Consider the following 16,425-nt stretch of genomic DNA (forward strand, 5'->3'; position numbering starts at 1 on the left):
TTTCTTAATGTACAATTGCTCTTGTATATAAACCTCTTCCTTATACACATATGTGTGTCCATGGATTTGTTCCTCTAGTCTACCCAGAGTAACACAGGGAGTTTATCTATACTTTGTGGATTCCTAGAGCATAGTGATAAAAGTGCTAACTACTAACCAAAAGGTTGGCAGTTCAAAGCCACCATCCTTTCTGCAGGAGAAAGATGTGTCAGCCTGCTCCTGCAGAGACTGAGTCTGGAAGGTTCTGTGCGGGCGTTCTCTTCTGTCCACAGGGTGGCTATGAGTTGCAGTTGACTTGACGGCAGTGGATGTTTAGCTGTATGGTTTGCTACATTTTGGAGAATTAGATTTCAGTAAACTTTTCTTACCTACAGAGCCCTGATGGTGTGGTGGGCTAAACTGGATTGGGTTGCTAACCACGAGCAACTCCTTGGGAGAAACATGGGGCTTTCTACTCCTGTCCAGAGTTACAGTCTTGGACAACCACAGGAGCAGTTTACCCTATCCTAGAGGTCACGATAGTTGGAATAGACCCGATGGCATTGTGCTTGGTTTTGGTTTGGCTTGCTAATTAAATCCTATTCAATATCAATTGAAAGAAGGCTACGGATGCATTAATAAATAAACAACATTGAAAAGCATCTCTATAGAAAATACAAGTGAAGGCTCTCTGTTCCTCTTGTGCGACAGGCAGCTGCCTCTTCCCATTCTGTATGGCCTAGCTGGATCCCAGAGACACGGTTGTGAAGGTTGAAGTAAATGGATTTGGCTCCATGGGTGCCTGGTCATCAGGCAATGGGTAAAGTAGACATTGGTGCCATCAATGACCCCTTCATTGACCTGAACTACATGGTCTGCATGTTCCTGTATGATTCAACCCACAGCAAGTTCAATGGTACCATCAAGGCTGAGAACAGGAAACTTATTGTCAATGGGAAGTCCTTCTCTGTCTTCCAGGAGTTAGCTCCCGCCAAATCAAGTGGGGCAAGTTTGGTGCTGAGTATGCCATAGAATTCACTGGTATTTTCATAACCATAGAGGAAGCTGGGGCTCATGTGAAGGGTGGTGCCGAAAGGGTGATCATCTCTAGCGCTCTGCCGATGCCCCCATGTTTGTGATGGGTGTCAATCACGAGAGGTATGACAACTCCCTCAAGATAGTCAGCAATGCCTCTTCCACCACCAACTGCTTAGCCTCCTGGCCAAGGTCATCCACGACAATTTTGGTATTGTGGAAGGACTCATGACCACAGTCCATACCTTTACTGCCACCCAGAAGACTGAGGATGGTCCCTCTGGGAAACTCTGGTGCGATGGCAGTGGGGCTGCCCAGAACATCATCTCTGCATCTACTGGCGCTGCCAAGACTGTGGGCAAGGTTATTCCAGAGCTGAATGGGAAACTCACTGGTATGACCTTCCGTGTCCCCACCCCCAATGTGTCCGTTATGGATCTCACCTGTCGTCTGGAGAAAGCTGCCAAGTACGATGACATCAAGAAGGTGGTGAAGCAGGCATCCGATGGTCCTTTAAAGGGTATCCTGGGCTACACTGAGGACCAGGTTGTCTCCTGTGACTTCAACAGTGACACCCACTCTTCCACCTTGGATGCTGGGCCTGGCGTTGTCTTCAACGACCATTTTGTCAAGCTCAGTTCCTGGTCTGACAATGAATTTGGCTACAGCAACAGAGTGGTGGACCTCATGGTCCACATGGCCTCCAAGGAGTAAGAGCCCCCCTGGACCACCAGCCCCAGCAACAGCACTGGAGGAAGAGACACCCTCGGCTGCTGGGGAGCCTTTGTCTCAACTTGATCCCCCAACTCACTGAGAATATTCCATCATCTCGAGTTTCCATCCAGACCTCCTGAAGAAGGAGAGGGGATCAGAGAGCCCAACCTTGTCATGTACCATCAATAAAGTACACTGTACCTAGACCAAACAAACAAACAAACAAACAAATGAAACAAAAACCCCAAAGAAAGAAAATACAAGTGAAAAGCAAATGAGTGTTATTTAAATCAGGGCCCTAACTTTCTCCTAGGAGCTATATAACTAAATTTAAGAATATTCCGTTTGTGCTCAGGGATATTTGGAGAGATTTGTCCTCACATTACAAAACTATAACTTCTTAATTTGACATAGTTGTGACTAACTACACATGGGTGCTCTAAACAGTTTCCCTTTGGGGATGATGCTAACCTCTTCCCCCCATATTTTTGTCTGTTCCTCAGTGACTTTGTCAGGGCCAACATTTAAAGGCTTTCTCCTAGAAGCTCGTGATGCTGAAGATTTGAGTGGCCCTCTGATTGGCTCCTTCACATTGATTGACCAAGAAATGTCGCAGATTCTCAACTGTGAAGATGTAGAGGTTTGCCTTTAGTTTGAAATAGATTTTTATTAATTTCCTTGGGCCTTTTCACTACAGGGTGGTGGTTTGCAAGATGAACAATGGTATTATCTACCTACTGTTTGTGTCTACATAGAGTCACAATGATCTAATTTCCTCTAATTTTACTACATTTGAAATGTTTTCATACAACAACATCTTAAACAATATTGGGCAATAGTTGAAAGAGTTTATAGGTTTTGTTTAATATCGCACTTGCTCTTTATATTGATTTTTGGAGGTGCTAATTTTGATTATTAGGAAGAAAAGTGTGGCAGTTTACATCTGAAGATCAGCCAATGAAAATCCAATGGGTCACAAGGGTCCAATCTGCAGCCGATCATGGAGATGACTGGAAGCGTTTTGTTTCATATGCATGGAGTCACCACGATAGGCTAATTGACAACAGCCATCAATAACAACCGCAAATGTTGATGACTGAAATGTAGAGTGGAGTAGAGGTGTTATTTTTGCCATTCATTCATTAAAAAACACACCAGAACAGATCCAGCATTTGTTAATCAGGAACTGTCTTGAATTCAAGGGACCTGGTGAGGAACAAGACTTAACTCTTGTTCCTTGAGAAACTCATCGCCTGATAGGAGAGACGCATAAGTGGTATGGTGTGCTAGTGTGTTAGACAGGGTTCTCTAGAGAGATAAAACCAGATTGCTGATAATTATATATATATAAAAGGATAGATATATATAACATAAGAAATGAACTGTTAAATTATAAACAGATAGATAGATATATAACACAAGAAATGAACTGTTAAATTATAAAGCAGTACAAATGGCTCAGTGCAACTCACTCCCGTGAGAGAGTTGTGAGACACTAGCAGTCCTTCAAGTCATGAGGGCCATCTGGTAGTCCTCTATAGAGAGAGAGAGCAGGCTATCCCAGCACAGGCAGCAAAACAGCCAGGCAGGTCACCAACTGTCAGCCAGGTCACCAACTGTCAGTCCTCAGCTCCAGAGATATAAATTTCAATCGTGTGATCTTAAAGGGACCTCAACTTACAGCGACACAGTCCATAGGCTAGGTGTCCCACAGGTAGTATAGCCTATAAATTGAGGCACAGAACAAGCAAGGCAGTCGCACACTGGTCTGATGATCAAAGAGCGAGATACAAGAAAGACGAGGCTCACCGAGCCATTTATCTCTCCGCTCTTCAGTTAATCCCACTTGTGTTTATCGGCCAGGCTGGCACAATAAACTAACTATCTCAACTAGCTTTGGAAGATTGGTGGTATGAATGAGGCCTATGTTAAGGAATTCCAAACCTAGACTGGAGTGAATTGCAAGAGCACTTGTTGGAGAAGCTGATCTTAAGCTACGGATTACAGAATGAGGTGAGGTGAATGAAAGAATAGAGAAAAGATTGATCAAGAGAAAGGAAGCTACTATAATGCTACATATTTGGAGGTAGATATTTTTTTTCTTTTGATTCCATTTCATGGAAGGATTCATGGAAGGATTATGAATTTATAATAAAAATAATGAGCAGGCTGATTAAAGTATTAATAGTCCCAATGCTTATTATTTTCTTGAGTTCTGAATTTCTGATGATTCTAATTTGCTCACAGAAGCTCCTGTTAATTTGTTGTCAATCTATCAACAGGTCTTTGTTGAATACCTGAAACCTTATCCTAAGTATAGTGGTTTAGTATTCACCAGAATGTTAGGTCATGCAATGATAAAATATTTTCAAAACGATTGCATAATTTTGAACTGTTTTCTGAATAAATAGTAATTATTTTCCATTTTTTCCCAGGGTTCAGCTGTGAGCCATAGAAATCCATCCAAAAAAAATAGTATAGAAGTCTACTGGAATGCTCCAAGCAGTGCTCCTAATCATACACAGTTTCTGTGAGTATGAGTTTACTACTATTTTTTTAAAAAGGGGCTTACAACTCTGTGAGCAGTATAATTGAATCCATAATGATCTGTATCATTTGGACACCTATTGCTTACTCACACAGAAGTTGGCGTACTAATAATGCAGCTTTATTGTACACAGGGTCACTGCGAGTCGGGAGCTGACTCAGTAACAGCCAAAAAATGGCTCCACGAGGGTACTTAGCTTGCTTGCTTAATTGTTTCCATCAGTTTATCCCTAACACCCAGCAGAGGACCTGCCCTCTATTAGGTACTTAGTAGACATTGGTCGAGTGAATCAAGTATTGCACTGCCATCATGCAAACAGAAACATCATTTAATAGCCTTGATTGGTCCCCCCACCCCCCACCCCAGATTTGTTCCCATATTAGTTTGTTGTTGTTATTAGGTCCCACTCAGTGACACCAATACAACAGAACAAATCACTACCTGGTCTTATGCCATCTGAACAACTGTTGTCGTTGAACCTGTTGTTGCAGCCACTGGATCAATTCATCCTGTTGAAGGCCTTCTTTTTTGCTGACCTTCCACTTTACTAAGCCTGATGTCTTTTGCTAGGGATTAGTCTCTCATGATAACATGTCCATAGTACTTGAGGCAAAGTCTCCATCTTTGCTTCTAAGGAGCATGCTCCTTAGAGCAGATCCAATACGTATGGCGAATGGATGAACCCTGACCCATACTTTTTCAGTTTTTAAACCACTCAGCATCCCCTTGTTCTGTTTGAAAGACTACCACTTGGTCCATATACAGGTTATACATGAGTACAATTATGTGTTCTGGAATTCCCATTCTTTGCAATGTCATCCATAGTGTGTTTGGACCCATACAGTTAAATGCCTTTGCAAAGACGATGAAACACAAGTAAACATCTTTCTGGTATTTCCTGATCTCAGCCATGGTCCATCTGACATTAGCAGTAAGATCTCTTGTTCTATAGCCTCTTCTGAATCTGGCTTGAATTTTTGGCAATTCCCTGTTGATGTACAACTGATTTAAATTATCATCACTAAATTAATTTTTACTTGCATGTAATACTAAGGATACAGTTCAGTAATTTCCACATTCTGATGAGTCAATTCCCGCCCCCCCCCACCAAATGGGCACACATACGGATCTTTCCAATTGATTAGACAGGTAGCTGTCTTGTAAATTTTTTGCACCATGTAGTGAGTGCTAACAGTGCTATATCACTTTCTGAAACACTTTTAATGGGTATTTTGTTAATTTTCAGAGCCTTGCTTTTTGCTCATGTATTTAGTGTAGCTTGTACTTCTTCCTTCAATACTCTCAGTTCTTAATCATATGCTATGGCTTGAAATGGAAGACAATTATTTTTGTTACAATGACCCTGTACTCTTTCCTTCTTCTTTGATGCTTCTTGCAGTGTTCAATATTTTGTCCGTATCTCTCAGTTTTGCAATTTGAATTTCCTCTTCAGTTCTCCAGCTTAAGCAAGTTTAAGAAATATTGAGTGCGTTCTTCCCTTTTGGCTTTCTAGTTTCAGGTCTTTGCATATTTCATCATCATACTTAGCCTTGCCTTTTTAAGCTGTCCCTTTGGATTTTCTATCTAGCTCATATTTCATTTCTTCCTTTTGCTTTAACTACTCTGCATTGACGAATAAGTTTCAAAATTCTTCTGACATCTACTTTAGTTTTTAATTACACAAAAAAAATTACCTCTTGCTTTCTTCATATATAGTGCTCTTACTGTCATTCCACACTGATCAGGTCTTTGGTCATTAGTGTCCAACTGTTCTTAAGGTGTTCTTAATTCAGGTGTGATATATTTGAGGTTATAATTGGTCTCTTAAAGCCTTTTTTTTAGCTTCAACCTGAACTTGCATATTAGCAAGTTCTATGTTATATGTTATATGGTCTATTGCACAGTCACTGCCTGGCCTTGTTTTGGCTGGTAATATTGAGCTTCTCTCTGGTGATGTAGTGGTTATGCGTTGGGCTGCTAATTGCAAGGTCTGCAGTTAGAAACCACCAGCCACTCTGTGAGCTAAAGACAGGGCTTTATACTCCCATAAAGAGTTCCAGGGGCCAGTTCTACCCTGTTCTATTAGGGTTGCTGTGAATTGTTATTGACTCGATGGCAGTGAGTTTGATTTGTGGTGTAGTGAGCTCCTTCTACATCTTTCTATAGATGTACTCAATTTGATTCTTGTATATTCCATCTGGTGAGGTACATACATCTAATAACCTTTTATGTTTTTGAAAACAGAAGTATTTGTAATGAATAAGTCATTAGTGTCGCAAAATTCCATCAGTTGATTTCCAGCTTCATTTCTATCACCAAGGCTGTGTTTTCCAGCTATTGATCTTTCCAATCACCAGTGATTGTTAATGCATGTTGATTGCACATTTGATCAATTGCAGCCTGAAGAGCTTGATAAAAGTCTTCAACTGCTTCATCATTGACTTTATTGATGCATAAGTGTGAATAAGAGTCATATTAAGTGGTCTTCCAGAGAAGGGTATGGATATTATCCTATCAGAGATAGCCTTGTACTTCAAAGTATATCTTGAAATGCTCTTTTTGATGATATGTTCGAAATGATTCTTTTTCACTTTGTCATTCTTGGCATATTAAACCATATACATATCCAATTCACAGTGTTAAAATATAGCCCATTTCAGCTCTCTAATACCTAGATTATCAATCTTCAAGTATTCCATTTCATTTTTTTTTTCCATTTCATTTTTGACAACTTCCAATTTTTCTCCTTTGAAGCTTTGTACATATAATGCTCTGGTCATTAATGGCTGTTTGCAGCTGTTTTTTCTCATTTTGAGGCATGAGACTCTATCAATGAGTGGAGGTCCTGAACACTGTGCTTCATCTACATCAGTGGTTCTCAACCTTCCGAATGCCTTGACCTTTCATACAGTTCCTCATGTGTGGTGACCCCCCAACCATAAAGTTATTTTTGTTGCTACTTCATCACTGTCATTTTGCTACTGTTATGAATTGGGTGACCCCTATGAAAGGGTCGTTTGACCCTGAAAGGGGTCGTGACCCACAGGTTGAGAACTGCTGATCTACATTATAGGCCAACTCTACTTTGTAGTGACAGCATTTCCACAGTTGTATTTTGGAGGGCCTTCCAATATGAAGGACTCACCTTTGGAAGCATATAGGACAACATTCTGTTGCTATTAGTAATGTTGTCAGTGGCTAATCCCTCTGATGTGGGAGGAGCTCTGGTAAAGTAGTGATTGCACATTGGGTTGTTAACCGAAAGGTCAGTGGTTTGAAGCCACCAGGCACTCTGAGGGAGAAAGATGAGCCTGGTTTCCTACTCCTGTAAAGAATTATAGTATTGGAAACCCACTGGGGTAATTCTACCCTGCCCTACAGGGTCACTATGAGTCTGAATTGATACTATGGCAATGAGTGAGAATCCCTCTGATTAGCCTATTGGCTGTCTTCATTGGCTGTCTCAGTTTGGAACCTGTACTAAAACCTGTCTACCATGGGTGACTCTGCTGGCATTTGAAACACTGGTGGCAAAGCATCAAGCATCACGGCAACGTGACAAGAGCTACTACAGGACAACAACTGGCAGATGGGGGGTGGATATTAGTAAGAGACAATGAACAAAGCAATCCTTTAATGCAGATGCCCCCCTTTTATTGCAGTTTTACAATTTGTAGATTACAATATCAGAAAAAGTAAGACCCATCATGCATCTCAGAATTTGGAAACTCAGTGGAATCAAAAGAGCACTTAACCCTGAATCCTACCTTCCAGGAGAAATGGAATGCTACAAAGTCGCCTAATGATTCTGATTGACTTCCTGCATTGCTGTCCAACACGTCGTAGCACAGCTGTGCACTTGGGTGCTGTCTGGAGTGTGACAAGGGAATGCAGGCCCTGGTATTGCTGGGCTGGCTTTGTGTAGCTTCTGTACTGGGTTTGATGGAGCTACCCGCCACACAAGCCCCTTTGAGTAATTTGAAATACTCATTGTGAAATGAGTAGTAGTGATAGATTCTTTGTGCTTGAACAATCCCCACTGCCATCGAGCGGATTCCAGCATATACATTGGGGGATTGAAATCTTTGCCGTTTCATCCCTTGGGTCTGTTGTTCATGGTGTGCCAAAGGAGCAGATTAGTAACAGAAGAAAAACATGACATTAGAACAAGTTGGAGGAGAGAGCGAGATAGAAGATCAATAAAGTTTCATCTAGTAATGAGGGGGAAGGGAGGAAGAGATTTGCCTTAGACTACAATTAATATTACACATTCCTTGCTTACCAGCATGGTTAGATTCCAAAGACCAGGACCAGGGAGTTATGTGAAAAGTAGCATTATGTGACAATGGGGGATGACTACAGTAGATCACAAAATGGAGGAGGACGACATCATTATATGACTGCCAGATTACGTAACTGCCAAACCATTGAGACTCTTGCTCCAGAGAGGTGACACTACCATCACCATCACTACCAATGTTACTCTTCCCTTGTACTTCAGTGTTTGTGACTATCAGGTGTGTGTTTTTAATGCAAAAAATAATTTTGATACATTTTATGATACATATACATTGTGATATTATCACAAATGGGAAATGTTGAATAACAAGTTAGTTGGTAAGTAAGGAGTAGGTGTACTATGAAAACAAATTATACCCAAACTCATTGCCATCGAATCTGTTCCGACTCATAGTGACCCAGTATGATATCATAGAACTGCCCCACCTGGTTTCTAAGGCTGCGATCTTTTAGGAAGGCAGGCTGCCAAAGCTTTCTCCTGTGGAGCGGCTGGTCAGTTTGAGCCATGAACCCATCAGTTAGCAGCTGAGCACTTAACTGCTGTGCCTCCAAGGTCCCTTAGTAGTAGTATTATGTACTACCACTAAGTTGTGTGGCCCTGTTTTATTATTATTTTTCTCCCCTTTAGAAGTTTTATTTAACTGTGATATGTTACAATGAGAGTTCTGTTTAACTTCACTGGTACTGTCTTTCAGAGCAACAGTTGTTGAGAAGTATAAAGTCTACTGGGTGAAGATTCCTGGTCCCGTACTTTCACAGCCAGACGCACTTCCCTTTACAACACCTAAAGCTACAATAGCACCATTGTCAACGTCACCACCAGTCTCCCATTTAACCAATTCAGTAAGTAACATTTATATGGATTCACCAAATACAATCTGAAATTACAGCTTCGTTGGAAACTGTGGTTGTATTCTTGTGGGTAAAGTGCTTTTAAAAAGCAACCTTACTTGTGCAAGGTCTATGGTAGCAAGTTCTTGTATTCTCTCTAGGAAGTCTGGAGACCTTCTTTATTATTATGGGTTAGAATTTAAAAAATGCAAGACCCTGCCTGGTTTCAAGATATGGGTATGACATTCACATGACATTTCCCCTAGAAATGGTTATGCTTTTATTTGGAAATAAAAGCTTTTTCAAAACACAACCAAATACCACACATGAAAAGGGTCTTAGGTTAGGTTCTCTAGAGAAGCACAACCAGTGATGCGTATATATGTATATAGAAAAAGATTTATATAAAGTAATGACACACAGTTGTAAAATTGCGTAAGTCCAGTCTGGTTCAAGTTCATGGGTTGCTGGTAAGATTGAACCTTCTCCTGACACGTGTAGCTGTGAGGACTGATGAACTAGGAAGTAGGAAGCCCACAGGTTAGTGGATGGAGAGTTGAATGAATCCAAGGCTGGCAGCCTGCTGATGGCTCCTGAGGCTGACAAGCAATATGGCAGGAGGTTGATGAACCAGATGTAGGATCCAACCCTAGCAGAAGTGACAAAAAGTCTCATAGATTCTGCTTAAAAAAGGAGCATGCCACACACCTTAAGTCTTTCCTCCAATTGCATCAAGACTATGACTTGATCCAGGGGGTTGCACTCTACCACAACTGCTACTCACAGAGTATATCATATTAGATCAGATCATGTGGGATTATTGCTAAACTACTGAAAACCTACCCAGCCTAAGTTGACACAACACCTAACTGCCACCAATCTTAACCTAAATTTAGACAGGTTAGTTCTTATTTTATTATGACCAGTGAGTACTGAATGATTTTGGATGCTGAGCTGTAGAAAGTATTTTGCAAGTACATCACCTGGGATTCTGTTTAGGCCTTCACTTAAAACAAATTACTGTGGAACAAACATATCTTTCAAAAGGTAATGCATAGTAGAAGCAGTAGGAGGAAGTGTTTAACTGGAGGTAATTCTGATAAATCAGAGTTTTTAATTAAAAGGTATAGTAAAAAGTAACTTGAAGCAAGTTATTACCTTGGATCTGAATCTTGACTTGTCTGTTCTCTCCGCAACTTTGGATAAATTACTTAAATTCTCAACATTTCAGTTTTCTCGTGTATAAAATGGCAAAAAATAATTTTTAGCGCTTATACAGTATGACTGTGAAAATGAACCAAAATAATGAACATAAGCTTTCTAACTGTGCCTTGCACTTAATAGAGTAATGTGAGCTGCTTTCCTTTCTTGTCCTTTTCTGTTCCTCCGCCCGCAAACCAAAACATTTAATCCACTGCTGCTGAGCTGGTTTTAACTCATAGTGACTTGGGGTAGGATTGCTGAGGAGCGAACAGCCTCATCTTTTCTCTGGGGAGCAGCTGGTGGGATTGAACTACTCATCTTTCAGCTAACAGCCCAGCATCACTGAGAAGACTAAATTAGGCACCTGGGTCCTTGTTTAATGTTTTACTCCATTTTCTTTTTTGTAGTCATTTTACTTGATTATATTACTGTGAATGTTACATTATTGCTTGACCACACAATTAGAATATTTGTACTAGTTCTAAGACTAGTCTCTCTTAATGCTCATTTTACTTAAAAGCTGCTTTCGAGGTATACGTATTTAAATAGAAACAGAATTTCCTAGTTGTAATCCATTGATAATATTTTTGTCTTTTCACATATTCACTTAGAAAGTATTGGGTCTTCTTAGAGTTTGTAGCATGCCTCTGCAGCCAAGTTCATAGTCCCTAATTACAGGGTAGTTCATTCATGGTCATCGGATGATAGCAGTTTTAGAGCCAGACAAGAAGGGACCTCAAGAGAATAAGTCTTTTGTCAAATGCAAAAGAGTAAAGGGGACAGCTGGGATGAAGGCCCTGCCCAACTACGGTTCTCTTTAAATTGTCATTACATCTAATTGGAGGAAGATTAATGTTTGCTCTCGGCTGAAATGTGCTGTCACAGTCCAGTCTACTTACCTGTTTCCATGTGTATTATTCCAAAGAAGTTTTAAAACGAGTTATCAGAAGCTGTGTTTCAAAACATACTTGTTCTGAAGTTCTTTATGTCTTAAAGGGGACATTAATGCTCTTGCATTTGCAATCAAAGTAATTAAAATTAATGAAGGTTAAAAGTTTGCAGCCTAACTTCTACTTTGATCATTTCTAATCTGGGTTGTCTTTTGTTCCTTTATTGAGTTCTTATTTTGGAAATGTTGTTAAGCTTGTTCTTCTAGGCTGGGGCTCTTCTATCACTCGCAATGACCATTAACATTTTCCCCATCATTTTTCTAGTTCAGTGCTTCCGACTGTGGGAACAAGAAGTTCTGTATCCGGAGTCCTCTGAAATGTGACCCAGCGAAGGACCGTGCCTGCATTTTCTTGTCCTTCATGAAAGATGACCAGTCAGTGATGGTGGAAATGAGTGGTCCCAGTAAAGGCTACTTATCCTTTGCGCTTTCTCATGACCGGTGGATGGTTTGTACCTCTTACTATTGTGTAACTGGTAATGAAAGGAAGATCCTTGGCATGAGTGCTTATTAGTGGTGGATTAACTATTTATTCCAGAGGCAAATTATCATAGTTCAGGGGACACAGGAAGGGCAGGGCAGGAGAAACCTAGGACAGACATGGAGTTAAATGATTTTGAGTGCGTATGATTTGAACAGCTGAGCAATCACCCATATTTAAGAATTTCCCTAAGGATATTTAGGAAAGTAATTTTATTTCCAATGTATTTTCTTATCTACTCATCCATCCATCCATCCATCCATCCATCCATCCATCCATCCATCTCTCAGTACACTTTCATGTATGTGTAGATATGTACAGATATATTCATAGCAACCCCCCTCCCAAACAACCCCCAAACCCCACTGCTGCTGAGTTAATTCCAACTCTTGGTGACCCCATGGATTCAATAGCAGAATTACAGAATTGTTCCTTTCAGTTTTCTTCACTGTGATTTCATGGAAGCAGATTGCCAGGCACCACTGAGGTGGCACTGCTGGGTGGGTTCAAATGACCAACCTTTAGATAGTTGAGTGGAAACTATTTGTACCACCCCAAGACTGACACATTCGCACACACACACACACACACACACACACACACACACACACTAGCATGCACACACCCCATACACACCTACTTCTCACTTATCGATTCTCGCGTTAGCAATATTTTGCATTTGTAATAATGGTACAAAAAGAGACAATCTACCTTCCTATTTTACAAAGTAACCCGGGTTTCTTCTCCACGTCCAGCGTGTAGCCCGAAGAGCCACCTGTGTGCCAGGCTCTTGGCTTGTTTTCAGTGCTTCAGGAAGCCTCTTGCTGGCCTCGTCCTCACCGCCAGAGCTCCTGCCGCACGCCAGGCAACTGTGGAGGATTTTGGGGGGCTCCTTCTGAGAAGGGCCCTTAAATGGCCAGAGGGTCCAAGAGTAGGTAGGCACTGGGAGGTTGCCGTTGCTGCCCCTCTCCACTCAGGTGCCCTAGAGTGATCTAGTCCAGAGGTGGGAAGGTTCTCAAGGGTAAGTCTGGGCCTGGGGTGGTAACCCAGCCTGCTCCACTGAGCTGTTTATTCTGAGCAGTGGTTAGGCGCCAGGCTCTTAGTCATGGATTCTATGTCCTCTGAAAACAGCATCTAGTCACTTTTTCCTGTGGGGGTTTCCAGAAGCAGGCAGCTGGGGCTGCAAGGGGGGCGGGGTGGTGGTGCATAGACATGGGAAGTAACTCCCACCGACCATCAGGCCCCCTGGTGCTACCTATTGCCTCAGCCCAGAACACCCCGAGTCCAACTGCTGGGCCCAGGTTGGTTCGGGCACCGATTCTCATAGCAGGACTTTGGGATCCAGAACACAGTAGTACGGGGGGGCTACAGCAGTTCTGGGGGCCAGGCGCTAGGGCTGCGCCTAGTCCCTCTTCCTCTTCCTCATTTCACATAATGACCTGGTCTTTGGAATCTAACTATGTTGTTAAAGTGAGGAGCGGGGCTATAGACAAGGGAGCTTTGCAAGTTTTTGGGAAAATTCACCTATATTTTAATTGCACTTGTTCATGAATTATTATATAATCTTTATCTTTGTGTTCAAGTGGGAAGTATAATAATAGCAATATAAAAAACAAGCCAACATAATAATATAATATAAAAATATATATACGCTCTTATGTTATTTGTACTGTTTTTCAAACCACTTCTGCTCACTCAAGTGGCCAGCCACCAAAGTTGATGTTGCTCCTGTTCCTCACATTTCTCAAACAGGGACTAATGCCTGGTATATTCAGACAGGAATATCTCACTCACCAGCAGCTCCTTTGCCGATTTCCCAGAAGCTACCTGCTTGTTGCTCTCCCCGTTGGGGCTGAACGGACCAAAGGATTCCGTAGGTGGCAGTCTTATGCTGCGGTGTGGAAGAGCAGAGGACTGTTTAAATACCCGGATTTTCCAGGGTGCCCGAGGACGAGTACTGTGGCTTGGACAAGTGCAAGTGCTGTGCAGGCAGAGTGGGCAGTGTGTGACAGGGAGGACCACACATGGAGAAGATCGTTCCTTTGCATGTTCGCAAAGGGCAACTAGTCATTTCTTGTGAGTTTTCTTCCTACCAGGATTTGAATGTACAGCCACATTGTTGCTGTGAGTTGCTGTTCACTTGTGTCCGACTCATGGCGACCTTGCAGGTAGACTAGCACTGCTCCATGGGGCTTTCAGGACGGTGACCTTTTGGATCCAGATTATGAGTCGTATCTTCCCAGGTGCCTCTGAGTGGGTCTGAACCTGCAACCTTTCAACTAGTAGCCAGGCACACCACTGGTTGCAATACACAGGGGCCTCAGAATTTAAAAAATGAAATGGAACCTTTCTCAGATGGCGGTGATAGATGCTTTCCTTAAAAATGCACACAGATCTTACTAGCTCTGGCATACTGCTTTCTAGCATTGCAGGAAGTTTGCTGTGACTTTTCTTCACAGGCATGGTATTTCAATCTATGCCCATGTTCTACATATTTGACTCTTGCTGCAGAACACGCTTACAGTCCTCTCCGGAGACTTCAAAAGGTTTGTGGAAAAATGGAATTAAAATATGATGACATTTGCCAGTGAACTTTTTGAGGCCCCCTTGTATTTTATTGAACAGAGGCTATGCCTTAAATATTTAAGATATGAGATTTCCTATATGTTTTTAAAAACCGTGAGATGCAGTCAATTAATATGGTCCTTCTAGCCACAATTCCTTAAACGATCCATTATAAATTTGGACTCGAGGCCTGTGGCTATATATTTTGGAGGGAGTTTTCTGTTTCATGATTAAGGTGGGATGTAACTTTAGACTCTGTTAGGGGCAAGTCACCATCCTTTGTTTTCCTTGGGACTATAGTCTGCTGAAAGACCCAAACCACACCTCCACATAAGAGCCATTTCAGAAGCAGGAACAGAGAGAGAAATCCAGGACCGTCAGGAAAGAGCACATTGGAGATCTCTGTCTGAAGAGGGAAAGGCCGAGACCTGAGCCATCAGAGACTGGGGCACAGAGACTCTGGGGCAGAGCAAAGAAGCCAGGCTGAGAGGAAACCATGAGGCGGAAGAGAGGAACAGGGTTGGGATGAACGGTACTGTGTGGTCAAGCGGCAGGCAGGCTTCCTGTTCCAGGAGGAGGAGGCCAAAGGACCTCGAGGTTGAGAGGCTGAGGATTAGAGAGAGAGAGAGATGTGATTGCTGGCTGAGGAGAGGTGAACTCATGACTGCATCCTTAGCTGCTTACTGAACCTGACATTTGGTAACTTGTGAAGTCCCTTAAGAAATCCCCTGCAGCACGGGGATTGTCCAAGTTCTGTGTGTCCATTGCAAGGAATGATCAAACCCAACATACCTTTATGAAAAGTATGGGAGGAATGGTTGGTGTCAGAATAGGTAAAGAAAGATAGAGCGTGGAGGCAGGTCTGATCTCTACCTTATGGTAATCGAGAAGCCACAGGGGGTCAGATATGGCCCTTCTCTGTGCACATTGCTGTACAAAGGTAGAAGAAATTAAGGGTCTTTGCATATGAAAATTGTTTTCATGAGAAATGATATATTTGCTCAATTGATCTTACAGTTACTCAAAGCATTTTCCCCACCCCTCTCCTCCAGTTGCTCTCAGACCCGCAGCGTGCCCTTTGGGTGTTCTCGGTGCTTTGGCACGTGTTATGCACGGTGGATAATCAGGCTGGGTCTTGGTTAAGACATGTGACTGTAAAGCAGGAAGGAAGGGGGATTGTAGTGCTTGTTGGATGAATGTTTCAAACCAACTCTGAAGAAAATTGGGAAGATGAGTCTAACCAAATTGTTATCTTTTTTGGTAATGTGTGTATATTATTTAATCTCTGAGGTATTCTTTTAGATATGTGATCCAGTCACGTAAAATGAAGCTTAGTTTTTAAAATAGCTTTTATCCTTTAGAGCTAAACTTTATGCAATTGCATTTTACCAGATTTCTTTTTGCTGGTCACATAAAATCTGTAAGCAAGTGGTAAAAACACTAGTATTGCATCGAATGCAGTGATGAATAATCCAAAGGTAGACCAGTTATTTCTGTTCTAAGTTAGGGATAGATGACACAAAAGCATCTGTCCCTAATTCAAGAATATATTTATCTTACTTAAAAACCCTATCTGTTTATAGTACAGTACTCATCAAAAATGTTGATAAAAGAGACTTAATTATGCAGGTGCAGTTGATTTACAGAGCAATCCTATTTTAATGATTAAAATAATCTGTACACCTGTTTGCTTATATTGAAGGAAATGAATAATCCTCAAAATGTATTTTTAAAATGGTTGTTTCTATTTTTGGCTGTTATTTTACATTTTTTAGGGTATTTTTATGACCTGCAATTTCTTGATTTAAATACTGAAGTTAT

The 16,425-nt window shown here is 41.6% G+C and overlaps 1 protein-coding gene and 1 pseudogene across 1 annotated transcript in view; both read left to right on the forward strand.

The window, feature by feature from the left end:
* The window catches only part of FRRS1 (ferric chelate reductase 1), a 58,351-nt gene that overhangs the window by 5,245 nt on the left and 36,681 nt on the right, over positions 1–16,425 (forward strand). The window contains exons 2-5 of the mRNA XM_004699236.2: positions 2,232–2,368; positions 4,164–4,258; positions 9,271–9,418; positions 11,824–12,006. Of these exons, the coding sequence (XP_004699293.1) occupies positions 2,232–2,368; positions 4,164–4,258; positions 9,271–9,418; positions 11,824–12,006 (563 nt within the window). The remainder of the gene's footprint in view (positions 1–2,231; positions 2,369–4,163; positions 4,259–9,270; positions 9,419–11,823; positions 12,007–16,425) is intronic.
* LOC115870161 lies at positions 781–1,730 on the forward strand (annotated as a pseudogene).

Source organism: Echinops telfairi, unplaced genomic scaffold, assembly GCF_000313985.2.
Source record: "Echinops telfairi isolate 266 unplaced genomic scaffold, ASM31398v2 ScPeMD7_443;HRSCAF=831, whole genome shotgun sequence".
Lineage (NCBI taxonomy): Eukaryota > Metazoa > Chordata > Mammalia > Afrosoricida > Tenrecidae > Echinops > Echinops telfairi.